We start from the raw sequence: 15,614 nt of genomic DNA, 5'->3' as shown, positions 1-15,614 counted from the left end.
CGACTTTCAGTTACGTGAGTTTGGCGGCGAATGGCGAGAGAGGGAGGGACTTTCGAAAGATGGATATCCGTTTCCGTTAAACATTTCAAATATTGCTTCGTCAACTATTTGATCAAAACTCCATGATAATTATCCTCGTTGTTGTGGCTTTTGTTATAATTGTTATTCTACTTTTTCAGACATTCTTATTATCCTCGCTCAGTGGACTGTTAATCTGCGTACACAGCGCGCAGGAAGTAAGAAACCGGAAAATGCTCTGAGGTAGACTGGGATAACGCTACAAGTCAATACCCTCTCTCAGCCTTATTTCTAACTATATTTCCACTTCCCCCACCCCGTTTCAAGGGTTCAACCGTAAACAGGAGAATGCGGAAACCAGGAAGGTCTTCTTAAAAAGATAAACACACACCGCTAAGGTAGAAACGAGGAGGGTCCTGCTGAACACATAGACACCCTGCTACGGTAGCCTTCCAGAAATATTCCCCTCTCCAGTGCGGTTAGTTACATCCAGGCAGACTGCGACGACACGGTAGTCGAAGTCGGTCATCATGGCAATGAAAAGAATAAAGAGGGTAAGTTTTGCTACACATCTACCACAGAGGCATCCCCCAGTACTGTCCCCGTTGCATTAGCTATTTCTTTAGCATATTTGATTGTTAAACGCCTTTCGGTGCTGCCCCGTCAGTCGAAACCACATTTGGTGTAGGCTACTTGATCGTGTTTCCTGTGTTGGTCGTTATCATGTTTCCCCGATACGTGTCTCAAAGTGTCGGGGGGTCGGAATGACGACTGACGATTTAAAGTTTGGACCTAGCCTTGATCATCAGTGATGTAATCACTATGACACACGCAAGTCGCAGTTTCTTCTATCTCTGTCTGCCTTTATGTAACTCACACACATCATCACGGTGTATGTTGTGATGTATTTGTGTGTTCTTCAGCTCCATGGGACGGTATTTGTACCCTTGGAGGTTGGATTGGGTTCGCGTTGTTAATGTGCCTCTTGTTTGGTTTCCCTTCTTATCTGACCTGACTTCCTCCTTATTATGTCCCATCCAGATCCTATCTGCGGTGCGTTCAGTACATTGAAGATGCTCACTCGTTTTACATGATTTCAGACCACCGTCATCGGGTGTTTTATCAGTTTGTGGCAAATCATCTGAGTTGAAGTTAGGGACAAGTATGAGTCACTTAAGTCTGCAAAAGAATATGTTAAATCGACAGCCTCATACGTAGATAAGAAGATGTCAAATAGTTGCCTGCTTTTTAATAAAAGTTAATATCTGTTCAATATGTTCTAACAATTTATTTCTTTATAACCCTAATTCATTTATTCTGTTGTGTGTGATATTAAGGAGCTGGACGAATTAAAGAAAGATCCTCCGGCACAGTGTTCTGCTGGACTAGCTGCGGACGACTGTAAGCACATCTCCGGCCTTTGTATTGTATTACTTAACTAGGCCTTGTCTCAGATAAACATAACCTGCCTGCCTGCCTGCCTGCCTGCCTGCCCGCATGCATGCATACATACATACATACATACATACATACATACATACATGCATACATACAGTGAGGGAGGCATCTGAAACATTGGAAGCCTTTTAATGAAGAAAATAGTTTAGCTTACATGTTGTCATCATGTTTTATCTTTCTGTATCTCCTCTTCAGTAAAAGCATATAATTCATATTTTTCTTATAAGAAATTGGTTCTGGGATGCCTTTGAATATGTTGAGAATCACTATACCATTTTTATGATAATTGATGATTTTGCACGAAAAAAAAGGTTGTTTGACTGGGATCTCTTCAACTGCTTTCATAATTTTGTAATTACCACAAGGCAAATTAGAAAGATTTATCTACGGGTGGAGCATGCTATGGTTGTCAGGTGCCTCAAAAAAGGCAAGGAATGACCTATAAACCTATTAAAAGTTCTAAAAATGAATAATGGGGATTTTGTGATTTACATTGTCTCTCCCGTGCCTCCCTCCCCTTCTCTCTCTCTCTGACCTAGTGTTTCATTGGCAGGCAACCATAATGGGCCCAGTAAGTGTGTGTTTTATTTACCCATCATCATGGTGATGAATGGCCAACTTGCAATAAACATAAAGATGTAATTTGAACAATAGCCTGTATTACTTGTGTATTAAAACAACCAGTTGTAAAAAGTTACAATTCAGGTTCAACTTTGTTTACCCACTGCATTCTTTAAAAACATTGACATTTTTGGGAACCATTTTAAAATATGGCAAATATGTTGTTTTTTGCTTTGTTTTCTAGTTATACTATGCTTAGGTCATAACCTTTTTTATTTCTTACTTTTGAATTGGTATGCTTGATACTATTAAACATCAGTAGTTGTGTTTTTGGTTGGGAGGATTTGGCTAGAGTTTCATTCTGAAAGCCATCATCACATCTGGCTGTCATCCACAAGGTGTATGCGTTACTACCAAGCATGATTATTCTTCGATCATTATCCTCGATCACAAAGACGTTACTTCGACTCCTTTTGACTGCCTCCATTTTAAGATGTGTGCCATTTTGATAACCAAAATTCCATTACTGTGCATTTCAACAAATCTGTTGTTCTTGTTGTCTTGTCCATGTTAGAATGACAGCCCATACCAAGGGGGAGTCTTCTTCCTCACCATACATTTCCCCACCGACTACCCGTTCAAGCCCCCCAAGGTGAGCCCTCCATGTCTAAAGCTCCATGTCAATGATAAGTTAACCTCCAGCAGAGCCCACTGTCAGCGGTGCCATTCATTCCCAATCGGCCTAGCGTCAGAGCTCAACCTGGTGTCGGAGCTAAACCTAGCCTCTGCGTTGCCATTCATTCTCTATGGGGCTAGTGTCGGAGCTAAACCTAGCGTCTGGGATGCCATTCATTCCCTATGGGGCTAGTGTCGGAGCTAAACCTAGCCTCTGGGATGCCATTCATTCCCTATGGGGCTAGTGTCGGAGCTAAACCTAGCCTCTGCGTTGCCATTCATTCCCTATGGGCCTAGCGTCGTACTTCATCATAGCGTCTGACTCTTATCAGGGTCACAGGGATTCGCTCTTGAAAGCCTTTAAAAGTAGCCTAAACCAACACGTTTCTCAGGATTCTTGACACCTGAATACACTATCCGGATTGACTGTTCGGTAGGTGTTGCAGGTTAGGTATTTCCCACAAAGGAAAGTCCCGTGTGAGGTTTTTGTTAAAATAACGCCCTACGGGTGTCATTTTGATTCATGGCCAGTACTGGAGAATCCAGTAAACCAATTTTTGTAATCATTGAAATGTCTTTTATTAATCCATATGGAAAGGTTTGGATTTTTATGCATATACTTGTATTTATATAAATGGCACCAGGGTTGTCTGTCTCAGCCTATCATGGAGGAGATGTGAGGGGTTATCATCCCGTTCTCTGGCTGTTTTTGGACGCAGTTGTACCCAAACGACTCTGTGGTGGGATCCGACCGGGGGGGATTATAGTACCACCTAATCCCTTCTTGACGCGCGGGATTTGGTCGTGACTCAAATCATTGTCCGGTTGATTAAAACCGCGCGATTTGTCCGTTCCTATGGAACGGGACTCCAGCTGTCAGACGCATATGTCATCGTCTCTATACGCCCGGCTTTGCCGGCATCGGGTATCGTGTATCACCAGAGAACATGTGGAAAAACTGGCTCCGCCAAAAAGTGACTTAACACTGTTTCATTTTGTGTTTATTTACAGATTACGTTTACGACCAAAATCTATCACCCAAATATCAACAGCAACGGGAGCATCTGTCTGGACATCCTCCGCTCTCAGTGGTCCCCGGCCCTTACCGTATCCAAAGGTAACGGCGCCCTCCGTGCGTCTGTACCTACGCAGACTGAATATTTGGCACGTTCTCCATCAACCGTTCATTTTTACATATTTTTCTTCCAGTGTTGCTGTCCATATGTTCGTTGCTGTGTGACCCCAACCCAGATGACCCCTTAGTCCCGGACATAGCCCATATTTACAAGAACGACAAAGAGAAGTGAGTATGCTGCACCCCATTTGAACCTCCAATCTGACAATGCCCAGCCACGGTCATTTGAACACGCATAAACACGTTGTATGCTAGCTAGCTTGTGGCTGGCCTTTTAATATAGCACTTTTTGTACTTCATAAAGTGCTTTTCAATCAAGAAAAGTCTGTTGTTCGGGTTGTGTTCACGAGGTGTTACAAGAGCGAGTCCTGGGGTTATTTTAAGTGAAAACATTACATTTATTCTAAAATGGATTTGCTACACACAGACAGACCTAATATATTATCTTTTTTTCCCCCTTTACAGATACAACAAATTAGCGAAGGAATGGACCCTGAAGCATGCAATTATGTGAAAAAGAAAAATGAAACCAGATTTTTTTTTAAGTCACAATACACTGTAAAGTAGTATGTATAAATAAAGTAACAAACATCAATATGTACCACTGTCGAAACTTAACAGCCATATATCCTGACTTGGTGTTTTTGGTTTTAAATATAGCTTTGTATGTCATCAATGAGGGACCCTTAAGAAAATTAACCCATTCCTGATGTCTACTTGGTGGGAGCAATGACATTATAACATTCCTTATATCATGCATCTTAATATGTCTGGGCTTCTATTATGAATAGTTTATCATGTTTTGTGTACAGTATTAAAGCATCAGTGAACCCATGCTGTGGTCTTTTTCTTTGGCATTGAAACCCCCTGTCCGACCTTGGGGGGCTCGTTCTGACAGCGAATGTGAACATTGACCGTTGTCCGTTCTGAAGCACCCCAGTGCAAGTGTTAGACAGTCACTGTAGGTTTCCTTTCTGGGATTAATTCATTAATTCCCCTGATTTACCAAGGACACTTGCTAAAGATTGGGCTTGGCTGCAGGTGTTCAGGCAATTAAAAGTTGCAGTTGAACAGACCTTTGTACTGCTTTATTAGTGGTGCCTTCATAAAAGCTCACTTTTTTTTTTCTTTACCAATTTTCTTATCTGTATTTTTACCTTTTTTAATTTGTGGGCTGTTCTGATAGATGCATGTTACCCCGTCTTTTGCAACCTCTGAGGTCAATTGAAGGGTTATTCATTAGAAAGGCTATGAGTTTAAATTGTAAAATCTGATGGGAGGTATGCTATTTAAAAAAACTCTAGAGTGGATCAAATTAAAGAACCGCAGATTCAACTTTAACCCAATTAGCCGAATGAACTAACATACAGCTGGTTGCGTAACACTTTTAGGTTGGTGCCCTGTATTGCGTTCCAGTGAGAGAATGAGACATTTCTAGTGTGGCTAGTCATTCTGTCTGTCATCAACGACTGCTGATGATAAAGATACCACAAACATATTTAGTAAGTCGCTCTTAAATATGTTTACATGGATAGGCTACTGCATAAGACAGAAAATAACACTTTAATTTTCATAGTCCACTATAAAGACTAATAAAGTCAATTAAACTCTAATCATTAAAGCAACATAAAGCATTCTTTATTTAAGGTCATTTATCTTTTTCTAGAACTGGTACGTATTTCGCTTTCCAGTATGGTAAGGGTTTGTTAAACCAAATACATTGTTAATTCAATCAAACCACAAGAATCAATACTACACTGAATTGTCAAGACCAAAACGTCAGTACGCATTGGGGACCATCAGGAAGGCCTTACAAAAGGAGGTTGGAAGGGGTGAAACGTGAGCCCAGAGTGTGGAGGGAACTCGATTGCAGGATTGATTATGTTGAATTGAAAGCTGCTGCGTCTGGAGAGCATGTCTGGATGAGATGAGCACACCACTGTGGTGCTAAACGAGAAGAGTATGGAAATGAGACACCTCTGTGATGAAGGACTACACCTCTAACAGGCCTTCATCACAGAGAACAACACAGTTGTAGCTCATTACAGAAAATTAAGATTCTGAAGCTCTGTATATATGCTCCACTGGTATTAGACTCTTGTGACAAAGGTTTATGTTGGACAGACCGCCACTTAAAAATTGATACACACAACTCGACAGCAACGGTCAAACTGGTCAAATATTACTTCAGTAATCCCAGGGGGATGTGAATCGGTTACAAATTATCTGAATGTATGTAATACAAATACAAAAACTTTATTATACACCAATGAGTGCATACTTTATAAGGCCAAACGCCCTGGTGTTAATTCCTACTACGTCCCATGGAAACATGAACTTGCGGTTCACATGCAACCAACTGCTTAATTATGTTTCTGCTCCATCACACACCGGATGGACCCCACCTTGTGTACCATCTGAAGTATGCCCTTGTTATCAAAATCAGCCTGATGATGTTTTGGAAAAAGGGAAGCGTGCCCTGCTATCATTAGCCGGTCCATACACAGACACATCAACCAACCCTTTCCCCCGGGATCAATAAACACATGAGAACCTCAAACCACTGAAGCCATAACAATAACGTATGATTAAGCACTTCATTTTGCTGTGTTTTGTCGGAAGCTCCAAGTTTTGCATTTTTTTTTTGTCCTGGTTTTTGTTTAGCCAAGCAAGAAGAATATATTAATAGGTGTTCTTGTCAGGCATCTAACAAATAAACACACGGTTCTCTCTCCCAAGTGGTTCACTTGTACATTGGTCTTTGGTTGAGAGAAGGCAATGCGATGGACACAATGTCCTGGTGGGAGGACTCCAGCGTGGAGCCTCTAACTATCTGACCTTCAGACCTTTTTTGGTGATGGTCAGAGACTCTGCTCCCAGAGCAGAGGAACCAAGAGTCTCTCGTGGAGGAAATGTGCTTCTCTGCACTTTCAGCCCTTCCTCAAGGTTAAATCTCCATCCTATTACATGAATTAGGCCATTTAGATCCTTAATTTTTTTGAAGTACATTGAAGTACACCAGTATTTCAGTACACGTGATCAAACGCTATTACTTTGATCAGCATAAGTACATACGTATCATCAAACATTCCCTAAGATATGGGTGTTAGCAAAGGTAACACATGGTAATGAGCAGATGTATTCAAATACAGTACAAAAGTTAAGTTTCAATCTTTGTTATGAATACTTTAGATATTAGAAGTAGGCTTTAGTGTAATAAAGTGAGTTGCAGTACATGTTGCAGGCAGTAGAGCTCAGTGACGGCTCATTTTAATGACGGTCTCCTTATTTAAATGTTGGCCTGCATGTCACTGCAAGTGTAGGACTATTCATAGCCTCTTTGATAATCTGTCATTTCACAATTGCCATTTCTAAATCAAGAATTATAAATGTAGATTATGTCACACCTATTTCCTGCCAACACTCATCAAACCTTTCTTATGCCATGGCCTGTCAGTCACATTTTGATCTTGCATCTTTCAATTAAATTCAAATCAAATTCGATGAAAGTGTCTATGAACCACTACTCAAACAGTTCAAATGACGGAGGAGTTGGGTAGTCTGATGAAAGTGGGCCACTTGATAGGACACGTTTGGTTTTGACCTGCATCTCCATGTAATGTAATGTAATGTCATGGTTGGTGTAAAGGGAACCAGCCAGTGGGAGGAAAAAATAATTCCAAATAAACTTGCTTTCAAATTGACAGGTGTCAGAATCTTGAAAAGGATTAGGGCCACATGTGATTATTCATTTGAGTTCTGATATTAAAGTCAGAATTTAGACTCAGGATAAGGCCCATATGTGGGGAAAAAAATCACATATGGCCGTAATCTTCTTCCGTATAATCTAATCTTACATAACAGAAATTAAATACAATGTTCTAACAACCTTTGAAAACCTTTTGTCGTTCTTCAATGAACGCCTGCGAACAGCTTGGAACTGACCCTCTAGTTTATTAGAGAGTGTGTAATCAATTGAGAGAACGCGTGAGTGAGAGCGTGGTCAGTGGGGAGAACACAGGAGTGAGAGCGTGATCAGTGGAAGGAACACATAAGTGAGGCGGTGATCAGTGTAGAGAACACATGAGTGATGGTGGCACCTGACAGCGGTGCGCTGCAAAAACACGTTCCTCATTCAGCGGTGGGCTGAGGGCTTCTCGTTTTCGATGGTTTCAGTTTAACACGTTCCCCTCAGGCATGTCAGATGCCTGGAGTCTGCATGTAGGGCTTCTTTCTCACGGTTAAATATGTACATTCAGATGTTCCAGGTCAACTTTAGGCCACAACTGTCTTTTATATCTCGATGTTCGGTTTAATACGCAGATGTCAGTGTGTGGCGTCACTGGGGTTTTCTGTAGGATTAGCATCAGGTTTATCATTTAGAATTATCATTCTTATCATCAAAATTAGAGGATTTTCATGCTCAGGATTACTTGTTGGATTATTAAAATAAAGGATTATTTATTTATAGGATTATAATTTGTATTATTGTACTCCTAGCCCTAGCCTACCCTGGAAGGGGATAACAAGGGAAGGCCTACTGTCTTAAGACAGTCATCAGCTCTTTTTGTTTCCCCAACCACGGCAGATGCTTACTTACGAGATATTAGTGCACATTTAGATAAAAAAATATATGCTTGAGCAAGTCAATTTTTAATCAGGGGTTAATTTCTTTTCTTCTAAATGTCCCAAAACTCTGTGATGATAATGACAATGATGATTTTGGAAGTTATTTGCTGGTATCTTTTCCAGATACAAAGAACCTATCCAGGGGACTGTATGCTTGTTCCTGTTGGTTTAAACATTAACAATTCAACAGTTAACATAAGACAGGACACAGTTGAATCCCCAAGTCACTTTACTATTGATCACAATACACTGAAACGTCTATGTGCATGCAACTGGGCTCCACAGAACAAACAGCTGAACAAGAACCACTTCCTCCTTCAGTCTCGTGTACATCGAAATACACACACCACAACAAAATGAACATCCGGTAATAAATAAATAAATATGATTCACTCCAAGAACTCTTTTTTATGCTGTACTCGTACTTCACATTTTCATGATCACAAACGGAATAGCCTACCACATTTCATGATGGCAACCGCCAAAATCTAAGTCTCACATGCACTTTTACCACAGTGACAGCAAAAGGATGATTTTGAACAACACAGAAACCGCAACGCACAACTGATTGAGAGGAATGCCACAACGCGACACACAAACAACCATCTACTGTACTCTAGGACGGGGAGGGGTCAGTCACCTGACCAGTAGATTCACAACGGATCCTTCTGATGGCTAACAACGAGCCACAGAGTAGCCCTAGGCTAACATGGTGCTACTTACTTATAAGCCTACATTGGATCATAAAGGTAGTAGGGGCAGCCATGCATTAAACTATGATTTGTGTGGATTGTGGAAATATGCGGTTCTCGCCCAACCATTGGCCAATCGAATCCTGGTTTTACCCCGTGGCAGTGAATGCTTTGATTTCCCATCATCGATCAATATGTCTTATATTTATCTTTTAATAAGTGCGAAGGTTAAGACTTGGAAGCTTGTACTTCAACTCTGTATTTGTGGAACGTAAATTAATAATAATTATTAATGTGACGTTTTTTTTCTCTACTTTATTACCACGGAAAAGCAGCTTTAACACAGTCACGTAACATGATAGTGAAATTATCTCTCATACGGGTTCCGACCAACACAAACACTTAATGTGCACTAGAGGGCGAGAGAGGACCTGCAGTGAAATCATGCCCATACACAAACAAAGACGTTCACACACGGAAGGAATGCTTGGGGATTCTCTTGGTGTTTTTTTCACTCGTCGAAGCGACCGTCAAGGATGCTTTCGAAGGAGAACGGAACAAACTTGAAGCCCTGGCCGCAGTAGAACTTGTTCTGGAACTCCACCCTGGGGACAAGATGGACACACAGAAACAGGAGGTCAGTTCGTATCATATCATTCCACATACATGAAGACACAGAGAGTGGAGGACTGTGGCAGCCGGGCGGCGGGTACATCGGGAGGTTGTTAGAGGAACAGGTGGCACTCTTTTGAGTTCCACCAGGCAACATCACGCCATCACAGCTGAACCCAGCTAACAGATGACTTCAGATGTAACAAACTGTAAACGAACTGTGAGGAGGGTATGTGTCCAAGCAAAGTGCAAAATTTTTGATTTTTTATGGACTTTAATTGTGTACAGCATGACTTATCCCAACAACGGCTGGACTCGGATTCCTGGGCTCTGATAACGAGAGGGAGGAGAGAGGGCCAGGAATGTGTTCTGCCTCACACTTGCCTCGTTTAATAGTTTAAGGATGAAGAACGGCTCCGACCAAAACACCATCAAACAGATTGTTTCCTTATTCAACTCAGATTCCCTTACTTGAGGTATTCCTTTTTTCTAAATGTGTAACCACTTCTTCTTCTTCAACTATCACTTCAGTGAAAGATGTCGTATGAGCTTCACCTGTTCTGCATCACACCACCCCCCTCCTGTCGTACAGTGTTTTCGAATAACAGGACACCCTGGTGGCTTATTCCTTACATAACGCACACCTCCCACCCCACTCCCATGTTCAACGGCCGTGGTACAACAGCACTCGGTTTGGGGCTCACACACTTGCCGAGAGAAAGGAGGAAGGGTTTATTCTTCTTTACTCTTTTCTACGGGCACATCATGTGTTCAGTCCAGATGAGCATCTAGGCTCAGCTTAGATGTATATAGTAAGATCGGCCTTTGGGGCTCTGATGAATACACAGCAGCAGAAGTTGCCTAAGGACAACTTAGAAGCGACTGAAATACACACAAGATCTTTAAAGAGCAACTACCGTAAAGCGTCGGCCTCGTTCCTTGTTGAAGAACGGCCAAAGGGTTGATTGTTTATTGTAGCTGTTGTAGAAGACTCAGACTCCTGTTTTCCAACCATATCTGGGTTGTAGCTTTACTTTGTAGAACCCCGACCTGCCGCGCGTGTTGCTTGCATCGTCTCAGTGAAGTACAGCATGATCACACTGCCGCAGAGCACTAGACAAACCGGTCACTAGTTGAGACCGCTCCTCAACAGATGCCTCCGTTCAGGGAACCAAATGAGCCGTGACTTCCAGTGGAGTCAACCATCTTTTTGGAGAACTCTGAGCCTGCACACATGATTAGATCATAATCAGACTTCTGAGGATTCTCCTCATTATTCCTGCGGATAGTCACACGACCCCCTCACTACCGTTAGGTCAGCATCTGGGTCACATGACCTTGGTCCATATGCAGTCCTACTTACTGAGTATGGCAGCTCTTCTTCATGTTACACACATTATGAACCGGGGCAGGGATCCCTTTAAACCGAGTAAGCGATCTGAAGCAGATCGTCAGTGAACTTGTTTAGAAAAAAATTAAAATCTATTAAAAAAAACCCATTCTTTGAGCAAAGGTCAAAGGTATGGGAGTGCTCAGGAATGTCTCTGAAACCTGGTAAATATTTCTCCTGCCAGAGTTGAGCCGACGTTTAGGAAAGAGCAGAAGAAATGAATGAGCACTCCTCTCCTCTCCTCCCACTGCTGGACACTGGAAAATAGGCTGGATCCATGTGGGCTGACCGGGCTGTACCTAGCGCATGTGTGTGTGTGTGTGTTTATCTGTGTGTGTGTGTGTGTGTCTATGTGTATGTGTGTGCGTGCGATCGTGCGCATAACAGCGGATCAGTCCAGCCCAGATGGGTAAACGCATCATTACCCCATCTGCTCCACACGCTGAAATTCGTCCGGATCTGGAATGTTGTATCCATGGCAACCCCGCCAGCAAAGAAGGGATTCCGACCGGTTCTGATCACCTCTTTCTATCCCGATCAAGGTGTATTCTCTTACTTGGATTGTAGGTCCTCTGGTACGAGTGGTGAAAGCTACCTGAGAGTGGGAGGGCTATAGCTGTGTCTACACAGTAGCTGTGGGCCTCAGCTCGGCCTGACAAACACAGCAAACCCAGCTCTGAGATCTGTTCACTGTCAGACGCAGATCATGTCGCTGCATGACATCCGAACCCCATCCTTTACGGGGAGAACATGCGCAGGCTGGGTGTGTGTCTATGTTTGTGTTTGTGTTTGTGTGTGTGTGTGTGTGTGTGTGTGTGTGTGTGTGTGTGTGTGTCTGTGTGTGCGTGTGCGCACGCATGTGGGTTTGTGTGGGTGTGTTTGTGTGTGTGTGTTTGCGTGTTTGTGCCTGTGTCGGTGTTACACAGAAAGGTAACATCGAAATAGTTCCATCGAAAACACTTTTTGTTATCAACTCCCAATCCCTGAGAGCAACACCACCACAGATGGTCCCAAGCCAAGGACAGAAATCTTAAACTGCTCTAATACTCAACAAGTACATCGCAGCGTTCTGGCATTTTAACCTACTCTCTGTCTATCTGTCTCTCCTCTCCGCCTCCCAGCCTTGACAAGAGCAAGTGTTTAGCGTGAATCTTTGATAAGAAGAGTTCCACTTCCATCCACCTGTGAATATAAATCAACCTCGGAGAAGACACAAGCTTTTAAACATTAAGTCCTTCTCTTCTAGCCAACGAAAACACTGCAGGCTTCCACCCCCCACGCAAACACACACACACAGACACACTCACTCACTCGTTACAGAATCATGAGGTAAGGCGCTGCGTTCAAACACGAAGGCTTGGAGAAAATAAACAGGGCATTCTCACATATCCCGGGCGCCAGAATGTTCCATTGCAGCAAAAGAGGTTTGGCACAGCAATCTTAGGAATGACTACTCACTGAACAGTGTACACTGTGGTACAATCTCAACTACAAACGTAGAACAAACCCCTTATAGCTTGAGCTATAGCCATTGAACTTGTTGTCAATCCATGGAGTCCTTTACCGTGTAAACTAACCTGACTCGCTTGTTATGTCAAGATGTGTTCTACCATTTCAATTTTAACGGTAATTTTGTATTTTAGATTGGACCTTTTAAATCGTCCTCAACCCAAAGTAGTCCAGTTCTCTTTAACTACCAGTTTAACTTGTTCCCAGATGTATGGTAATAGCTGCAGAGATGACTTTGTTCTAGATAGAGAGTGAGTGAGAAATGAGGGGAAGGTGCCAAGACCTGACAGAAGAGAAACAGGCCTGCAGTTCTGCAGAGTGTCAGCCGTCAGAAGGAGCTACTGGCCCAAGTGCTTTACACCGCAGCTTCCTTAACTAACCAGGAACATCGTTGTCCTCCAATAACCAGTCGCAAAATCGACATTTACTTGAATGTTTTCAAAAACACATTTGGATAAAGGTTTGGCTTTTCTTTTGGGGATTTTTTTAAATTGGTAATAAGTAATGGTTTGCGTCTGTGTTTGTGTGTGTACCTCTTTAAACATCCAAGTCTCTGTTTGTTTATCTGATGTGTTACTCTGTTTATATTTTATTCCCATTGTTTTGAATGTGCCTCCTACATCATGTGATGACCACAGTTCAGTCATGTGACTTCATGGCTCTCTGCTATCAGCTTGGCTATCTGCCCAAACAGATATGGACAGCATGCAACTGATACGATGGTACTAATAAACAAATGAAACAAATAAACAAATGTAACATGAAGAGAACACACCCAAACAGAAACACGCAGGTCTGTGTGTGGGCCAGTGTGTGTGTGTGTGTGTGTGTGTGTGCCTGTGTATGTGTCTGTGTGTGAGTGTGAGTGTGTGTTCCTGTGTGCGAGTGAGTGAGTGAGTGAGTGAGTGTGTGTGTGTGTGTGTGTGAGTGTGAGTGTGTGTGTGAGTGTGAGTGTGAGTGTGTGTGTGTGTGTGTGTGTGTGTGTGTGTGAGCGTGAGTATGTGTGTGAGACAAAGACAAACAAAGAGAGAGAAAGAGAGCGAGCGACTCACCAGTGAAGACGCAGGGCGTGCAGGAAGGCCGACAGTCCCTCCATGATGAGCAGGATGCAGACTGTGAGCACGGCGAAGGCCGCGAAGATGATGGTCAGCGCGAAGAAGCCTCCCCCACTGCTGGACGCCAGGCCTAGGTGCATGACCATGGTCCACAGCACCTCCGACAGCTCTGCAGGACCACAACATAGTGAGTGTTCCACCGTGTACCAGCAACCACCTGCTACGTGGTTGGGACTACTGCGGTTTTAAACTGCACCAACAAATACCTGAAGGCATGAACTGCATTTGTGCAAGATGTGTCGATATTTCAGCCATACAATCAAAAGTGTAGAATTTTAATAAATGGCCTGTTAAGCCCTTTGAGACTGTATCTGTGATTAAGGGCGATACAAATATAATTGAATTGAAGAGCTGTGAAATACACCAAATAACGTCCTGGTAAGCATGAGTCTGGTCTTTAACAAGAGCTGCTTGTGTTCACCATTTGAGAGATGAATCTCAGACACGATGTTCCTATTGTGGGACATCCTGGAGGAGCTGGCAGGTATACTCTGAGTAATGAGTAACATCGCTCAGGTTAAACCAAGTCTTGTACTTTCTGCACCGGTTTCTCCCCGGCTTTTACAACTGCAGGCGTGGTGTAAAGTTCTGCTTGTTTTCCACACAATGAGCCAAAGTTGAAGAGAGAAAGAATGGCTTTGTCGCCAGCAAACGAGAACAAGAAGTGTTCTCGAGGCGGTATAATAGAACAGTTACTCACAGAAAGCCGACAGAACTGCCAAAATGCAGGCGCCATGCTCAAAGTGAGTGAACTCTTACTGTTGTGTACTCTAGGGCTTTTTGTTCCTGGTCATGACTGCACACTAAGTGCCTAATGATTATAAATGTTTATTTGTGTCAAATATTATATTTAGCATCATTAGGGATGTTGGTAATATGTTTGCTTTCTATAGTTTTCACATGTATATATTTTAAATGCAATCTAATATTCAAATGGTTTGCAAGTTTACAGACAATCGACATTATTCTGCTTTGAATAAAGTCTTGCAGCATGCAGTAGGCTAAATTAGACAGCATGTCCAACAATGCCGCGGTTGGAAATCTAAAATCAATCACGACTAGATTATTCACATTTACATTGGGATCTCTTGATGCCAATATAATGTGACATAATGTCACATATTTTGAGGTATCGTGCATATTTCTGTTAACCGTTTTTTTTGAGCTTCAACCATACTACACTGTACTATACTATACACCACACACACTACCCCATACTATACTAGAATACACTGATGCGTAGGTTAATGACTGGGCTATCTTACGCTATACTTAAATATACTATGCTTCACTAAGTTTTATTGTATTCTACTATAGGTGCATAATTCGAGTGCGCGTGCACGTGCACGGTTCTGTGGACTCACGTGCGTGTGCGAGGCTGAGGGCCCAGAGCCGGAGGTAGGAGGCTGTGTTGGAGATGCAGCCTAGGCAGTATTCTATGGTGTGGATGGCCTGGTGGACGGCCACGTCCCCGAAGTCAAACTGGAGCACAGAGAACAACATGCTTGATGACGCACACACAGGCACACGCACACACACACACACACACACACGACACGCGCGGCCCATCTACACAGGCACACAAACAAACAAACACAAACAACCAAACCCGGAGACTGAAAAAGGTAGAGGTTTGCGTTCTACTTCTGCGTTTTTTGGTTCATTTGGTCCGGTTTTAGGTAAGAAGACGGTTCTCGAGGTTAGTATGTTATGTTCATAAGTGATCTTCGAAATGATGGTACAAGACAGTGTTTGTTTGGGACCAGGGAACCATTTCCTACCAGTGACGGCCACTATACCATGGCTGTTCTTTTGGCAAT

At 42.7% G+C, this 15,614-nt stretch overlaps 2 protein-coding genes across 18 annotated transcripts in view; one reads left to right on the top strand and one right to left on the bottom strand.

The window, feature by feature from the left end:
• The first annotated feature begins 345 nt into the window (after positions 1-345).
• On the top strand, positions 346-4,681 carry LOC307090412 (ubiquitin-conjugating enzyme E2 D4-like). The gene is made up of 7 exons (XM_079757045.1): positions 346-572; positions 1,356-1,419; positions 2,016-2,047; positions 2,612-2,689; positions 3,724-3,829; positions 3,922-4,015; positions 4,313-4,681. The coding sequence occupies exons 1-7, from the start codon at positions 549-551 to the stop codon at positions 4,359-4,361; spliced, it is 447 nt and encodes a 148-aa protein (XP_079613171.1). The 5' UTR covers positions 346-548; the 3' UTR covers positions 4,362-4,681.
• Positions 4,682-9,473: 4,792 nt separating this feature from the next.
• The window catches only part of atp6v0a1b (ATPase H+ transporting V0 subunit a1b), a gene marked incomplete at its 5' end in the record, with an annotated part of 22,144 nt that continues 16,003 nt past the window's right edge, over positions 9,474-15,614 (bottom strand). For all 17 annotated transcript variants that reach the window (XM_079756318.1, XM_079756306.1, XM_079756315.1 and 14 more), the window contains 3 exons: positions 9,474-9,773; positions 13,732-13,903; positions 15,159-15,276. In XM_079756318.1, coding sequence (XP_079612444.1) covers positions 9,680-9,773; positions 13,732-13,903; positions 15,159-15,276 — 384 coding nt within the window. In that variant the 3' untranslated portion in view covers positions 9,474-9,679. The remainder of the gene's footprint in view (positions 9,774-13,731; positions 13,904-15,158; positions 15,277-15,614) is intronic.

This window comes from Pollachius pollachius, assembly GCF_949987615.1.
Source record: "Pollachius pollachius genome assembly, chromosome: 19".
In the NCBI taxonomy this organism is placed as follows: domain Eukaryota; kingdom Metazoa; phylum Chordata; class Actinopteri; order Gadiformes; family Gadidae; genus Pollachius; species Pollachius pollachius.
Note: the sequence above shows the minus strand (reverse complement) of the source record. Positions and strands in the feature narration are given on the sequence as shown.

Excerpts from the sequence above, each read along its gene's own strand:
- LOC307090412 (XM_079757045.1), top strand. The coding sequence starts at position 549 with ATGGCAATGAAAAGAATAAAGAGG. Across the intron at positions 573-1,355 it reads CAATGAAAAGAATAAAGAGG|GAGCTGGACGAATTAAAGAA; the intron begins GTAAGTTTTGCT and ends TGTGATATTAAG. Across the intron at positions 4,016-4,312 it reads TACAAGAACGACAAAGAGAA|ATACAACAAATTAGCGAAGG; the intron begins GTGAGTATGCTG and ends CCCCCTTTACAG.